Source organism: Prinia subflava, chromosome 8 (genome assembly GCF_021018805.1).
Source record: "Prinia subflava isolate CZ2003 ecotype Zambia chromosome 8, Cam_Psub_1.2, whole genome shotgun sequence".
NCBI lineage: Eukaryota > Metazoa > Chordata > Aves > Passeriformes > Cisticolidae > Prinia > Prinia subflava.
In genome coordinates, this window is record NC_086254.1 from 16671560 (window position 1) to 16687937 (window position 16378).

Here is a 16378-nt window from a genome sequence, read left to right on the forward strand (position 1 = left end):
CAGGTGTCACTGCAGCCCTGCAGGGCTCAGGTGTCACTGCAGTCACTGCAGATGTCAGATGTCACTGCAGCCCTGCAGGGCTCAGGTGTCACTGCAGCCCTGCAGGGCTCAGGTGTCACTGCAGCCCTGCAGGGCTCAGGTGTCACTGCAGATGTCAGATGTCACTGCAGCCCTGCGGGGCTCAGGTGTCACTGCAGCCCTGCGGGGCTCAGGTGTCACTGCAGGGTTGGGCACGGGGGTCTCAGCACCCTGGAGATTCCTCATTCTGCATTAGCTGCAGTCACTGCTGAGATTTGCCCTTGAGGGAGCTCATGCTCCACACTGAGAATTTTTATTTTTCTGAGTTTTGCTTTTCCTGTTTCTTGGTGTTGGGGAGAAGATTCTGCAGCCTTTCCTCCCTCAATCCCCAAGGTCTGCATCATCTTCCATGGGAAGTGTGTGAGTGAGGTGTCCTTGCTCCTGGAAGTGTTCCTGCAGAGGTTTGGAGGATTTTTTTGTGGAGTGGGGAGAAAGGAGAAGCAGGGAAGGCCATTTGGCCGTGATGGCAGCTCCTCACAGCTCCCAGATTTCCTTCCTGCCTCTGCTGTCCCATGTAATCTGTTTTACAGCTCTGCAGTTTTGGATGGAGAAAGAGCAGAATTTATGGTGATGGTTGATTTATAGATTAACTGCAACACCATTTGCTCTCAGGCAGCTTTGGCAGAGCAAGACCCTTTTCTGTTGATAAAAGGGAGAGAGAAAGGAACAGGGATATTCATTAAAAGGGATAAAAGGAAAGTGAGATAAAGTATGGCCAGGCAGAACAGCTTTTCACTCTCCTGACTCTTCTAAAATGAAGGTGAAATCTGCTTTGGAATGGGTTTCTGCACTGTGGGTCCGTGTGCACGAGGGTTTGCTGGGAGCTGCCTGGAAGGAGGGATGTGCTGGGATGCAGAGTTGTCCCCCTGTAACTCCCAGATAACTGAGAGCAGTGAGTCATTAGCACAGCTCTGCAGTCATTAGTTAATCAGTGCAAGGCCCTGCCCAGCTCCCAGCCCTTCCTGCGGTGGTGTAGGGGGATGAGGGGGGACAGTGCTCACTGCTGGTTTGCTTTCAGAACCCAGGGGTCACCCCCTCGTCCATGACCCGAGTGAGCTCTGGCTTGGATTATCTTCCCAATCAGGTGGTGCAGTCGGAATAGTGGAGATTTCTCTTTTTAATAGACTCAGGTTTTTGTGGTCTTTCATTAGGCTGTGTAGACAGATTATTGAAAGGTCATTTTTGTGCTGCAGAGGAGGCACAGGATTAGGGGAGTTAGGACTCAAGTATTGCCTTTCTTCATTCACCCTCATCTAACTGAGGAAATGCCACGAAGGTCAAGCCAGACTCTGGACTGGTGGAATCAGCTGAGGAGGGGCAGATGGGTTATCTCAGCCTCAGCACCTCTTTCACTCAGCTCTCTGCTGTGTTGTGCTTCCTCTCCAGAGCCCTCTTTGGTTTTTATCTCACCCAGACCCACTGCAAAAGGCATGGAATTATTTTTGTGCTGCCATTTCAGTTTTCATCTGTGCATTTTATGTCCATTTTCATTGAGCCTGTTCTGTTGGTTGAAATCAGAAATCTTAGAGGCTGAGGTGGGTCTGTGAGCTGCTGTACCTGGCCCAGCACAGAGGAGCCCCTTCCCACCGGTGGTTCCTCTCTCCAGAGTGTTTTCAGCAGGTCTGGGCTCACCCACCTCCCCTGCAGCACCCCGGGGTGGCTCCTGCCACTCCCTGCTGTGGGTGCCCAGCAATTGCTGCCAGCCCTGGAGCCCCAGCTGGGCTTTGGCTCCTGCTCCAACCCATTCCTGCCTTCCCAGAGCGTCTGCTGAGAGCTCAGTTTGAAATGAAGACCTGTGCAAGTCTGACAGGATCACAGATCGCTTTAATAAGAGAGGCCTGTGAGCAGAGCAGCGAGGCTGGGGGGGAGGATGTGCTTCCACCTCCTTCAGCCTGATCTGACCCAGCCCTGGGACAAGAGCTGCTGGATTCCAGCCTGGCACGGAGCTGGTGCAGGGCTTGGGAAGGCTGGGAGGAACCAGGAGTGGTGCTGCAGAGCTTTGTCTTTATTCACATTCTGGTAACACATTGGCAGAAATCAGCGGGGATTTTTTTTTTCTTTACTCAGCAGAGAAAATTGTGGAGGGGCGATGCCAAGTGCAGCACAAGGGAGGTTTAAAATAAGAGGAGCCCGTAGTAATGACAGCACTTAAATGGCACTCGGAGCTGTCTGAGAGCTGTGACTCGTTAACCCCTTAATGCCCCAAGGAATAAAGTGCTGGCTTTGCATCCCCTTCATTTCCAGCTGCCCAATCAGCCACGCAAAGGGGATCAAACAGAAGAAATAAAGGAAACTTTACAAACTGTGTCAGTGATCTTTATCAAATCTCAGCTACAACACTTGTGGCTTTGATGCTGACAAGAGCACAGCTCTCACTTCAAGGCAGGTGTAGTTGGGAACGGCGCAGTTTGATGGATGAGCAGCATTAAACCTTTGGAATGCTGGTTTTTCTCCTCAGAAAAGAGTGTGTGTGCAGAGGCATTGCACCTCTAGCACAAGGGGTTTCCTAATCTAAGAATATCTTTCATTACTGGTGAGCACATTTCTTTTGTTCTGCTGCAGGCAATTAGCCGTGTTTTGTCAGGAGTGCTGTTGCTGTGCCCGGTGAGGGAGGCAGCTCACACAGGTCACTCAGTACAAGGCACAGAGAGCTCTGATCTCCCCTGGTTACCTTTTTTCTTCTTTTCTGGAGCTGAAATGAGCTATTATTTTAGAATATGAGCTCTTTGAAGCATAATCTTTGCTTTTCTTTCTATTTGTATGATATGCACTACAAAAACAACCAGTAATTAATAATCTGATTGCCAGTTTAGGGAAATGAATCTGATGTGAACAGGTTCTTCCAAACAAATAACGGGGAATGGCAAGGGGGTGAATCTTGCAGTCATTCATCTCTGTTGAATTGTGTACTAATTATCTTCTTGGCTAAACTGAATGAGTAAATGACTTCATAATGTTTTTCCCCAAACACCTTTTGGTGGTGAAATGGCTCCTTCCTGCTGCTCACTCACGGCAGGCAGGGGCAGGCTGGGGTTATTTTCACACGTGCAGGGAGAGATGCTCCAATGTGCTCTGCAATTTTGTGCTTTGTGCCTGGCACTTGTGCTGGGGAGCTGACTGGACTGGGGCACTGAGAGTCCTTCCAAGAGCAGATGGTTGTTCACATTAAATTCTCTGCTTTTAAAAAATGGATTTAAAAACTGCATTTGGAGTTCTGGAAAAATCTCCTCTTTGGATTTGTTGAGCTGGGGGTTAGTGAATCGCTGTGGATGTAGCCCATTGTGCTAATCTCAGAGCTCAGTTGTACCTCTTGAAAATTCATATTGCTTTAAAATCAGAACTTTAAAAAGCTCCTGTCTAATGTCACTTCTTGAAACTAATGGTTCTTTAATCCTGTTTCTAGCTCAAGGCAACTCGGAGGGTTGAAGAGTCCTTTAGAAGTACATGATTGGCACAAGTTAGGCTTGACTCTAATCTTCCAATACTCAATCCCCAGGGATTTGATCCCAGCTTCAGAGTAACCTGGGATACTCTGCCCATCCCCACTGGAAAACAAAGAGAGTTTGCAGTCACAGCTTCAGTTTCTCTGGGGAGGGAGGAAGTTTCCATCGTGCTGTTCCAGTGGCAGCAGAGTCGCTGCCATTTCTCCCTGCTGTGGATAATGAGGAAGTTCTGTGTGTGGAGAAGGAATTCTGTGCAGGGAAGGGGCCCTGTGGGTGGGTGCTGCCTGTGTCTGGTGGTGCCCAGCCCCTCCTGGGCAGGTTTGCCCTGAGTTTCTCTCTGTGCTGGTTCTCCAAGGGTTGCACTGAGCAGCCGTGGCAGGCAGGTGGGTTTGGTGTGTTTTGGGATTGTGATTTGGTGGTGTCATTACCTATTTACTGCTAATTATGGCTTTTGGAGTTGATACTCCCCAGCCTCTGTGTTTATCTCTCACTCTTGGGTGTATTTCAATAAAAATGTCATTATTTGAAATCATTGACACTGCTGGTTAAAGATACTGAATTCCACCATCCATTGTCCTGTGAAATGATCCATTCAAGATAAAACTGCAGGCACTCGATCAAGGTTCTGTCCTAGGAGCAGGGAGCTCTCTGATCCTGTGTGATTTTATCTCCAGGCAGAGTCTGCATTCCTGCCACAGCAAGGGGAGAGGAGAGGTTCCCCTTTCCTAACCAGGGAAGGGAAATGGAGATTTCCAGCCCATTCAGTGTGGGCCAGCCTCAGATTTGATGAGAAGAGGAAAGGGAGTTGATTTCAGTGGTTTAACGAATTGTTGGGAGAGAGAGATGAAGGGAGGTTAATGATGGAGGAGGGTAAAGGTGAGGAAAGGAGAGGTGACCCTGCAAGGGAGGTGACAGTGCCACCAACAGAGGAACAATCAGTTCTTCATTTTGAAATGCCTTTTCTTCTTTTCTCATACAGGTAAAACAGCTTAAAAATAGTGTTGGACAGCAGGAGCTGGGCTCTGATCCCCGTGGTCCCTTCCAGCTCAGGATATTCTGGGAGGTTCTAGCGTGGAAACCCCACTTGTACCCTGAGCTTTGCTTTGGCACAGTCAGGAGATCTTGTTTAATGTTTTACCTTGTAGAAAAACGAGGCCTCAGGAGCAGGATCTGAGCTTTGCAGGGAGGGCCCGCCCTGTGCTAATGCTGGTTCTTAATGGTCCTGTGGGGTGATAAATATTCCTGATGGACCAAGGGGTTTTCTTTGCAGGCTCTGCTGCCGTCGTGGGGGCTAAAGATGCTGAAGGTCGGGGTTCAGATTCTGGGTTTATGGGCACCCTTTGCCTTGCAGAGGCTGAAATAGCAGCTTTTCATTCTGCTTGTCATGGCTGAGAGCAGGTTGGCATTTGAATCTTAAAGGGTCACTGTTCTTGGCACAATTAAATCTGCTTTGAAGACAGATAACTCACCCCAGCTTGACACGCTGGCCTGGGCATTTTAAATGTGCTGCTCCCGCTCTGTTTCTGTTCCTTATTCCATAATTATGGTGTGTTAAACTGTGTGGGGCCTGCTTGGGCAGCCCTTGTGCAGACTCTGTGAAATTGAGTTTCCTACCTTCTCCCAGGAACTGAAGTGACATTTCCAAAGCCTCCTGCTGCCCAGGAGCCCAGGGGGTGGGATGTGGTGGACTAATCACGGCTTAATTGCTCCGTGTTGGTGCAAGAGGGAGTAGCTGAGGTGTGGAACAAGGTGTAACTGGCAGGAGCTCTGCGAGGACAGCTGGAGCAGGAAAAGGTCTTGGAAGCCTTGGGGGATGTGGGATGGAGGGACAGGAGGTCTGGTCCTCTGCCAGAGGTAGGGATGGCTTCAGGTGAGAAAAATCCCTCCTAAACAGGGAGAAAACTGCTCTGGGCAGGCCTGTGCTATGGATGAGGTTTGGGTTTTTGGCCACTGGAAGCCCAAACTGAGCTGACGCCTTTGAGGCAGCAGCAGGGAGGGGAGAGCCTGGACTGGGGGTCCCTGAGGAGCAGCTGGAAGGTGCCCAGGGGGGTCCCTGTGACACCAGTCCTTGGTGGCCTCCAGAGGGGTCCCTGCACCTCAGGATGGCCTCTGCTCCTTTTTACTGACACACTTGTTTAATTCTTAATCCACGAGACATTTGCTTATTTATTCTCATTGTTCCTGATAATAATTCTAAGCCATTAGAGGGGAAAATTGTATTCAGAAATGCTGTTTCACACTTTATTTGTTTGATGATTTAGAGCGATAGAAAATAGCACATTTGCTGGCTTTTATAGTCTGATAATTATCCACATCCATCAAGCCCCATTCCAGGGGAATAAACAAAACACCAAGAAAATTACTCTATTAATGATATCCTGTGATGGCAGATAGGACAGACCTCTCTTTTGTAGTAAGGATGGAGTGGAGGCTGTCCAGTTAAACTCATGCTGGGAAGGAATTCCTGCCTGGGAGGGTGGGCAGGCCCTGGCACAGGTGCCCAGAGCAGCTGGGGCTGTCCCTGTCCCCTGGCAGTGCCCAAGGCCAGGCTGGAGCAGCCTGGGACAGTGGGAGGTGTCCCTGCCCTGGCAGGGCTGGAAATGGATATTTAAGATCTCTCCCAACCCAAACCATTTTGGGGTTCCATTATTGCACATTAACAAAAGCAAGCCACCACTCCAGGAAGATCATTTTCTAACACATTTACAGCTCTGGGGCAGAACCTTTTGGACCTGTGATCCTGGCTCAAGGACTCAGAAAATGACATGAAGTAGAGATCAGAAATGCTGGAATTAGGTTTCATGAAATAAGTTTGGAAGCTGAGAGTCTTTCCTACAGAACAGCAAGTTCTAGATGTGTACAAGTGGTACTCGATCCACTTCAGGGATTTTCTGTTGTTTTGGTGGAAAGTAGAAAAAGGTAATTTAAAAGGCTCAGTATATTACTTTCAGGTTGTTGACTCGGGGGTAAGATGACATTTGAGTCATAGAACTATAACTTTTTTTTATCTTGAGCTGGTTTTTCTTTCTCCATTGTGTAAATCTCGCTCTCCCTGACAGAGCAGCAGCTCATTTTTCCTGCTGTAATCCCCAAACTGCTGAGTGCCAGGGTTTTGGGTGAAGCCTGGCCCTTTGTCTTGGTCACCCTGTGCAAGGCTGGCCCACAGAGGGTGCTTTGCCTTGGAAGTTTGATTTCTCTTCCCCCAGCTGCTGGTTTGGCTCTGTGGCCATAAATTTCCTTTTTCCTGGGGCCGGGCTGAGCCAGAGGGGGGATCCAGGCCGGTGTCCAGCACTGGGGCTGGTCAGGCCTGCAGGAAAGGGGAACTGAATTTTGTGTTTTTTACTGTGCCCACACCCCTGGGTCCTGTGGGTGAAGGTTTTGCTGAGCTGAGCCCAGGTGTGGGGACAGTGACAAACTGTGGGGACAGTGACAAACTGTGGGGACAGTGACAAACTCTGCGGGACAGTGACAAACTGTGGGGACAGTGACAAACTGTGGGGACAGTGACAAACTCTGGGGGACAGTGACAAACTGTGGGGGACAGTGACAAACTGTGGGGCACAGTAATAAACTGTGGGGCACAGTGACAAACTGTGGGGACAGTGACAAACTGTGAGGACAGTGACAAACTGTGGGGGACAGTGACAAACTGTGAGGACAGTGACAAACTGTGGGGACAGTGACAAACTGTGGGGACAGTGACAAACTCTGGGGGACAGTGACAAACGCTGGGGGACAGCAGCACCCACCCGTCACAGGGCCCAGGGCTCGGTGCCACCCGGGCACACAGAGCCAGCCCCTCCTGGTGCTCACTGCACCCCTTGCACTGCAGCAATTTTTAATATTTCCATTGTTGTTCTGCCTCCTAATCGATCATTTTGTGTGTAAGGGAGCTCAATCCCTGCCGTACATGCAGGAGCCTTCTGTTTCTCTTCCTGGTTTTAAATAGCAGCCCAAATTCTCTTTATTGCCTATCTTTATGTAAATCAGTCAGATTTGTGAGCATAACTTAAAGCAGAAAATGACCTACTTTTAATTCTCTTCTGCAGTTAATATTTTGAATTCCTAAGAATAAATGCAGAGGGATGTGTAGGCTCTGCTTCCTAAAGACTGGCCCAAAGAAAAAAGTTAATTTCTAAAATTGGAGTCAGCTATTACCATGCTGTGCTGGGGTATTTTGATTTGTATATTATTACATATAGTCCTTTTTTATAAGCTGGAAATTCCTCCTCTCTGACTGGTTTCTGTCCAAGCAAGTCTTTTTTCTTTGTCTCTCCATGGGCTGTTCTCTGAAGCCTCGCTTGGCTTTTTGCAGGCTGCAGTTTCAGATAACACAATAACCATGTTCCGATGTATTAAACTTTTAACATCCTCAAGATTCAATTAATCTTATCTTTACAACTCCCAATTACAGGCACTAATTAAGTGAAGGTTGCATTGTAGACTGGGGATATTACATTAATCATCAGCAGCCTTGTAGCCATAAATTAGTTCTTTCCCAATCCTTCAGAATTTTTCCCAGAAGGAATGGAATGTCTCATTTCCCTGTTTTAAGGGACATTAATCCCACAAAGGAGCTTTGGATCGGGATTAGTTTTATCACATTTATGTAAGTGATGAATGGTCTTTGTAAAATAAAAGCCACTAGCTTTGTCCCAGACAAATGAAATTGAATTGTTTGATAATTATGCAATTTAAGGCACTGTCAGACTTTGGTCAGGGGATGTTGGGAGTCCACTGCTGCATTTATTATTTTACAAGATTAGGTGCTACATAGTGTTTTGCCTTAAGTTTTTTGAAGCCATCGGTTGAAATCAGCTTAGTGCCTAAACCCAGTGTGTGATTTGTGTGCTGGCACCCCCTGCCAGGCACACGGGAGGGCTTCACATCCTGCCCTGCTGAGCCTCCCCTGCCTCCCCCTGTCGGGTTTACACCTGGAAATGCAGAGTTTGTGTGGCTGGGATCCCCAAATCAGTGCAGAGTTTGTGTGGGATCCCCAAATCAGAGCAGAGTTTGTGTGGGATCCCCAAATCAGTGCACAGAGTTTGTGTGGCTGGGATCCCCCAGATCAGAGCACAGTTTGTGTTCCTGGGATCCCCAGTTCAGTTCACAGTTTGTGTTCCTGGGATCCCCCAGATCAGAGCACAGTTTGTGTTCCTGGGATCCCCAGTTCAGTTCACAGTTTGTGTTCCTGGGATCCCCAGTTCAGTTCACAGTTTGTGTTCCTGGGATCCCCAGTTCAGAGCAGTTTGTGTTCCTGGGATCCCCAGTTCAGAGCAGTTTGTGTTCCTGGGATCCCCAGTTCAGTTCAGTTTGTGTTCCTGGGATCCCCAGTTCAGTTCACAGTTTGTGTTCCTGGGATCCCCAGTTCAGAGCAGTTTGTGTTCCTGGGATCCCCAGATCAGTTCACAGTTTGTGTTCCTGGGATCCCCAGTTCAGTTCAGTTTGTGTTCCTGGGATCCCCAGTTCAGAGCAGTTTGTGTTCCTGGGATCCCCAGTTCAGTTCACAGTTTGTGTTCCTGGGATCCCCAGTTCAGTTCAGTTTGTGTTCCTGGGATCCCCAGTTCAGAGCAGTTTGTGTTCCTGGGATCCCCAGTTCAGTTCAGTTTGTGTTCCTGGGATCCCCAGTTCAGTTCACAGTTTGTGTTCCTGGGATCCCCAGTTCAGGAGCATCCTGAGCCCTGCAGGGCCAGGGCTGGGCACTGCTTTGTCCCCTCCTGCAGTGTCCTGATCCCAGTGTGGGGTAAGGAGACAGGATGGGTTTGACATCTTTATTGGAAAGAACAAAAATAATGCATTTTTTATTATTCACTTTGAAGAGAAGTTATAGCTGGCAATAAATGCCATTCCCAGAAATGTAAATTCTCAGAATTCTCTGTCACAAAAAGCAGGGAGAGCCATATTTAATTTGCTGCAGAGTGTAACCAATGATTTACAAATTTCCATTGGCAATATTATTGTGTGTCATCATGTTAAACACGTTTAAATGTATCCTGGTGTTCAGTTCCCTTCTTGTAACCTGCACACATAAATCTTTGTCACCTGGGCTTTGCTCCTGAGAGTATTGTGAACTTCAAAGCACTAAGAGAACTAACAGCTTTGGGGAAGAAAAAGCATCTGAAACTTCCCTGATGTTTGTACGTGCTGGGCACACCCAGCCCTGTGTCTGAGACCTGTGGGACAGCTGATTGTTTTTCCAGAGTTATGTTCAATAATTTGCACTCAAAAGAAAAAATTCCAATCAAATTCTTTTGTACTTTATTGACCCCTACTCTAAGAAAGCTCTCTTTAGGAGGTGTAGAGGTTGTTCCCTACACCCTGTAATGATGTTTTCATCAGCAGGCCCTACATTTCAGGGCCACCTCATCAAGAAAATTATTGAATACTTTAATTCCTTTATTTTTCATCAGACAGTAAAATCCAGCAGGGACATCAGGATCGAGCCATGACTGCTTGAGCTGTGCTGAGGAATATTTACTTTTTTGAATAAAATGAAAGCTAGTTGCACAGAAGAAGGTTTGTTCTTTTCCAAAGCACACAGACCCTCCTTCACACCTTTCAGCCCATCCATTCCTTGCTTATTAATATTTAGCACAGTTTTATTTTGCAGGTATTTTCCCCATGGAGGACACACCTGCTGTTCCCTGCACTCAGTTATTCTGGGCTTTCCAGTGCTCTATCTTCGCTTTGTCTTCTCCATTTTCCTTCTACCTTGTGAAATCTTGTGATGCTGTTTGAGAACGTGGCAGGAAAATGACACTTCATGTGACATGCCTAAGGACTTCTATTAAATGCTGTTTTTTTCCATGATTGTGTGTTAGTGATGCCTTCCAGACACGCAGAATTTTGGTTTATTGCCAGCCGTGGTGTGCTGTGCTGAGGGCTGTTGCTCCCCTCGTTCCTGGCCCTTTCCTTGCCCTGTTTCCACGAGGGCTGAGCTGAGGCTGTGTCTGTTCCTCCCCCAGGTACGCCATTCCCCCGGAGCACGGCAAGAGGCTGGAGCGCCTGGCCAAAGGTGAGCTCTGCCCCGGGCTGGGCTGGGCTGGGCTGGGCTGGGGCTGCCCTCACCTGGGGCTGCCCTCACCTGGGGCTGTGGGAGCTCTGCAGGGCTGTGGAGGTTCTGCTGGGGGGTCCTGCAGGGCTGTGGGGGTCCTGCAGGGCTGTGGGGGTCCTGCAGGGTTGCTGGAGCAGCTGCAGAGCCAGAGAACTGCCCAGGGAATTCTTCTTCCAGCTCTTCCCTCCAAGCCTCCCTCTCCTGGCACCTGAACTAAAATTCCTTGGAAAACCCTTGAATTTTGAGGCATTGGGGCCAAACCCTCCCATGCCTGGGGAATGGGTTTAATGCCCCATGGTTTGGGCTGGAAAGGACCCTAAAAATCCTTTTATTGCACCCTGCCATGGGCAGGGCCACCTTCCACTGGGCCAGGAACAGTCCCAGGGATGGGGCAGCCACAGCCTGTCCCAGGGTCTCACCGCCCTCAAACTGACATTTTCTGGCTGATAATTGTCATCTTCCAGTTTGTATCCATTGCTCCTTCACCCTATAAATACATTCTGTATTTGGTGGTTTTCCTTTTATTTTAGCCTCATCCTCCTTTATTTTTCGGTGGCTTAAAGTTCATATTAAAAACAAACAAACAAACGAACCCCAAACAATGAAAGAAGGGAAAAGAAAAGGAAAATGGAGGTGGGGGAAGGCAGAGTTACTCTGAGCTGTGGCAAACTCCCACCTCTCAAGCTTCAGGGAAGATGTCTGGCTGCAGAAGTGGATGTGTTTTAATTTGTTGGTGTTGTTTCTATTTTTGTTCACTTGCAAATGTTCAAGGAGCTGCCCAGCTAAAAAAAGCTGCTGGCCCGGAATAATGAACTCCAAATCTCTGTGGTTCATCTCCAGCAAGGCATCTGGAGTGGTTTAAATCTGGTGGTGAAGGTGGGAGCAGGCAGGGAGATCTGGAAGACTCTGATGCAAAAGAAAAGTTCAAATGCTGATTTCCCAGCAAACAGGCAAATTCCTGCCTTTTCCTGCTGAGCAGACTCCAGGGTGTCAAGGGGAGCAACTGATTGTGGGGGTAAATGCAGAATAGCTGGGATGGGTGTCCTGGGGCTTGGTGCTGTGGTTTCCTGGCACTGAGCTCCATGATCCCTAAATACAAATAACACTGGGAATGGCTGCTCAGAAATGTTGCATTTCAAAGCTACAGCTCAGTCATTTGCCAGGTCTTAATAGATGAAAAAAGTAATTTTTATAAGAAGTCACTCAGTCAGATCACTTGTGTTCTGCAGACTCTGAAATACCACTCCAAGTCTGACAGCAGCAATAATAAGTTTCTTGCTGTTTGTAACTAATTTTTACAGATGATCAATTTTGAGGCACGGAGATGGTTTGTGCTGTAAAACCAGGAGCAAATTATCAATGATCTTTTTTTCAGTTTCCTGTCTCTGGAAGCTGTGTGGGTGATGATTTAACTCTGCAAAGAGCCAGAATTGCTGCCTGGCCATTCCCCTGTCCTGAGCATCAGTGGGGAGAAGTTTACTATGGAGAAATGAGTGTGCAATTAATATGGAAAATGAATAGCTGAGCTGTAAATGGGCTCACTGGGAGAGCCATGGAGCCCATGGAGAGAATGTTAATGTGTTACCATGTTATTGGTGCTAATCACTTAAAATGTGCTTCTTTATTAGTGGCTTTAATGAGAGCCACTTAAACTGTGCATTAAAAAGAGGAACTGCAGAGAGGGACGACAGACTGGGTAGCAGACAGTCATAATTTTAATAGAAATGCTTTTAGTACAAAAAATATAAGAAAACCTGGAATCCAGTAATCCTTTTGACTTTCTGAAAACCCTTCCATTATGCCTCATCAATTAGTTTTGGTTCCAGAGCCTGGGTTATTTGTTTTCCTAAACTGGGTTTGAGTCCCTATAAACACCCAGTTTGTTATGGAATCAGCCACTTGGAGGGAAGGACATGATCCTGAGGAAAATCAGGATCGTTGGCTGGGCTGCCCTTGAGGGGTCTGGTCAGTGTTTACCACAGGTTTAGTTTTCTTCAATATTTGTGATTTGTTTTAATAACTCAGCGTGGACCTGGGGCAGGAGTTAACCCTTGATGGTGCTCAGGTCCTGCTGCTTCTGCCTCGTTGGTGACCACTGTGACCTGTCCCTCGTGCCACTGCCCGGGATGGAGATCTTCCCTTCCTTTTCACTGAATATTAACATTTTCCCCTTTAGGCAGTGAAATGTGGGGCGGGTTGGTCTGGAGTGTAACAGATTTTGTTTTCCCAAGAGCAGCCCTGCAGTGATGCTCCTCTTTGAATGTCTCCACAGGATTTTTCCCAGGAAGCTCTCAGGGATGTGATGCTTTCCTCCGGCACAAGATGACCCTCATTTCCCCCTCCATCCTGAAGAAATACGGGATTCCCTTCGACAGGGTAGGTGCAGGGCCCTGACCCTCATTTCCCCTCCATCCTGAAGAAATTTGGGATTCCCTTCCACAGGGTGGGTGCAGGGGGTGCCTCCCTCAGCTCAGCCCCACCTTGGCTTCACTCCCAGGCCCTGCTGTGCTGAGTGCAGCCGGGTCCAGACCTGCAGGAGGAGTTTGGGGTTTGGCTGAGACCCTGCAGGGAGGAAAAGCTGTCACTGAACCAACTCTGGCAGCCTGGGAGCCCCTCAGGTAGAGAGGAGCAGCTGATTAGGGTGTTCTGGCTCATCGAGGGGCAGCAAACCCCCCCAGTGATTCAGGAACACTTTTTATCTTCTCGTGGATCCAGTATCCCAAGGTGGAGCTGGTTCCCTGTTGTGTGAGTGTCCGTGCTGCTCTGAGCCTGGAAGGATCCCTGCAGCTCTAAGCCCTGATCTGAAAGGAGGGGTCGTGTTTGTTTGCTATGATCGTTTTAATGTGCTTATTCTTAAAGTCTTGTGGCAAGAAGTAAATCTCCTCAGCCCAGTGTGGTTACAGGGATTTGTGTCTGTGCAGAATCACTCAAACTGCTGCTGCTGGGTGTTCCCAGCACACGGAGCCAGAGCTGGGGATGTGGGAAGTGTCAGAACCTGCTCCACAGGGGTTTCATGGAACCATGGACTGGGAAGGGACCTTAAATCCCAAACAGTCCCAGCCCTGCCATGGGCAGGGTCCTTCCACTGTCCCAGGCTGCTCCAAGCCCTGTCCTGTGGCTGTTGGAGGAGGGTCACTTATTCAGGGCAGGGAACAAGTGCCATTTTTCCTGAGGAATGGAGATAGGATCCCTTCATCCGAATTCTTGGCAGATTTCAATGAAGTTGAAATAGGCAGCATTTATAAATCTCTATAATGCTGTTCTGGAAAAAAAGAAACAGATCAATACCAGGGCTTTTTAATAATTAAAAATGTGTATTTCTGTAATCTCCTATTGATTTCTCCATTTATTCCTCAAGAGCTTGCAGAAGTCAGTAAATTTGGGGCTTTCTTCATGAGTGGCAGTTTGTGCTGGCTTTCCTTCAATAGTTATTACTTTTCTGCATGGCCTATCCATCATCTGGAGTGTTCTCTAATTTATTGTGGGATAATGTTGACAGCAGTGCCATGGATGATGTGGGCATGAAATGGAGACACCGGGATGTGCATTCCCTGTCAGGAACAGAATCTGTTCATCCTCTGAGCAGCAGAGGGGCACTGCTGGGCTCTGTGGAGGGGCTGGGTATCACAGCAGCTTTCATTCCCTCTTCTTTAAATTATTCTCCTAATGATAATGACATCAGTGGGTTCAGATGTTGGCCCAGCTGAGGGGGAGCTGTTTGAACTTCTCTCTGTTCACATTTTGCATTTTCCCCATCCCTGTGTTTGGGAGTGCAGTCCCCTGGAGTCCCGGGGCTCGGAGCTGCTGGGGTGTGAGCTGTGGCTGTGGGAAGGAATCCAAACAGGATTCTTGGCCTGTGACAGCTGGGAGAGCTCTGTCAGCACTGCTGGGCTGGAAGGACAGGGAAGGTCAAGCTTTGCCCCTTTCTGTGCCCCGTGGGGGGAAGGGGCTGCTGCAAGAGGGGCAGCTGGGCTGGAGCTGCTCCTGTGCTTCAGGCCATGCCCTTAACAATTAAATTTCTTCTTTTCCCAATGGTTTTTCTGCACAAGGTATAAAAAGAGGGTTTCTTTAGAAGCACCAAGATTGATTTGCCTCTGGTTCCAGCTGTGATCTGTAGAATTCAACCCTTATTAATAATGTCTGTCATGCTTATTGTTGTTTTAATTTTATTGAAGTCGAGTCACAGAATGGTTTGTGTTGGAAGGGACCTTAAAGCTCATCCAGTGCCACCCCTGCCATGGCAGGGACACCTCCCACTGTCCCAGGGTGCTCCAGGCCCTGGCCCTGGGCACTGCCAGGGATGCAGGGGCAGCCCCAGCTGCTCTGGACAATTCCCAAAGCAGCCAAAGATGGGCTGTAATTTTTAGGGTGTTTGATTTGGGGTGAACAGGGGTGAGTGAGGCTGATAAATGTGGGTGGGGAAGGCCCCTGCTGTGCAGAGGGAGGGTTAGGAGGGAAATCCAGGGCTCCTGGCTGCTCTGGCACCCCATGGGGGTGGGAATGAAGGTTTGGAACTGCCATGAGCCAAAGCAGTCACGTCAAAGATTTTTTTATCTTTTGGAATGTTGGAGCCCGAGACCCTTTTGTCACTGGAGCCTGCAGGTGTAGATAGTTCAGACCGTGTGGCCCCTCCGTCCACTGCTGTGAGTTTTCCCCCTAAGAGGAATGCCTGAGTGCTCCTGCAGTTCACCAGGAGCTCCAGGCTCAGCCAAGGGCTGGCAGTGACTGCCCTGCAGTGGGAAGGGATTCAATCCGTGGGGGTTTGTAACGGCTCTGATTCTCCAGCTGCTGCATCAAGTGACCTGTGGGGTGTCTCCTCCTCTGCCTTTGTTTCCCAGATCACCCAGGAGGCCGGGGAGTTCATGATCACATTTCCTTACGGTTACCACGCCGGCTTCAACCACGGCTTCAACTGCGCCGAGTCCACCAACTTCGCCACCCTGCGCTGGATCGACTACGGGAAAATGGCAACACAGGTGGGCTCACCTGGGCGGGGACAGTGCCACCAGCTGGGGACACCACAGGGCACAGCCACCAGCTGGGGACAGCACAGGGCACAGCCACCAGCTGGGGACACCACAGGGCAGAGCCACCAGCTGGGGACACCACAGGGCAGTGCCACCAGCTCAGGGACACAGGGCAGTGCCACCAGCTGGGGACACCACAGGGCAGAGCCACCAGCTGGGGACACCACAGGGCAGTGCCACCAGCTGGGGACACCACAGGGCACAGCCACCAGCTGGGGACACCACAGGGCAGTGCCACCAGCTCAGGGACACAGGGCAGTGCCACCAGCTGGGGACACCACAGGGCAGAGCCACCAGCTGGGGACACCACAGGGCAGTGCCACCAGCTGGGGACACCACAGGGCACAGCCACCAGCTGGGGACACCACAGGGCACAGCCACCAGCTGGGGACACCACAGGGCACAGCCACCAGCTGGGGACACCATAGGGCAGTGCCACCAGCTGGGGACACGGGGCAGTGCCACCAGCTGGGGACACCACAGGGCAGAGCCACCAGCTCGGGACACCACAGGGCAGTGCCACCAGCTGGGGACACCACAGGGCAGAGCCACCAGCTGGGGACACGGGGCAGTGCCACCAGCTGGGGACACAGGGCAGTGCCACCAGCTGGGGACACCACAGGGCACAGCCACCAGCTGGGGACACCACAGGGCAGTGCCACCAGCTCAGGGACACAGGGCAGTGCCACCAGCTGGGGACACCACAGGGCAGAGCCACCAGCTGGGGACACCACAGGGCAGTGCCACCAGCTGGGGACACCACAGGGCACAGCCAC

The 16378-nt window shown here is 49.7% G+C and overlaps 1 protein-coding gene across 2 annotated transcripts in view; it reads left to right on the forward strand.

Moving 5' to 3' along the window:
• The window catches only part of KDM4B (lysine demethylase 4B), a 72101-nt gene that overhangs the window by 18979 nt on the left and 36744 nt on the right, over positions 1–16378 (forward strand). For both annotated transcript variants that reach the window (XM_063403593.1, XM_063403594.1), the window contains exons 6-8: positions 10487–10536; positions 12848–12951; positions 15414–15551. In XM_063403593.1, the coding sequence (XP_063259663.1) occupies positions 10487–10536; positions 12848–12951; positions 15414–15551 (292 nt within the window). The remainder of the gene's footprint in view (positions 1–10486; positions 10537–12847; positions 12952–15413; positions 15552–16378) is intronic.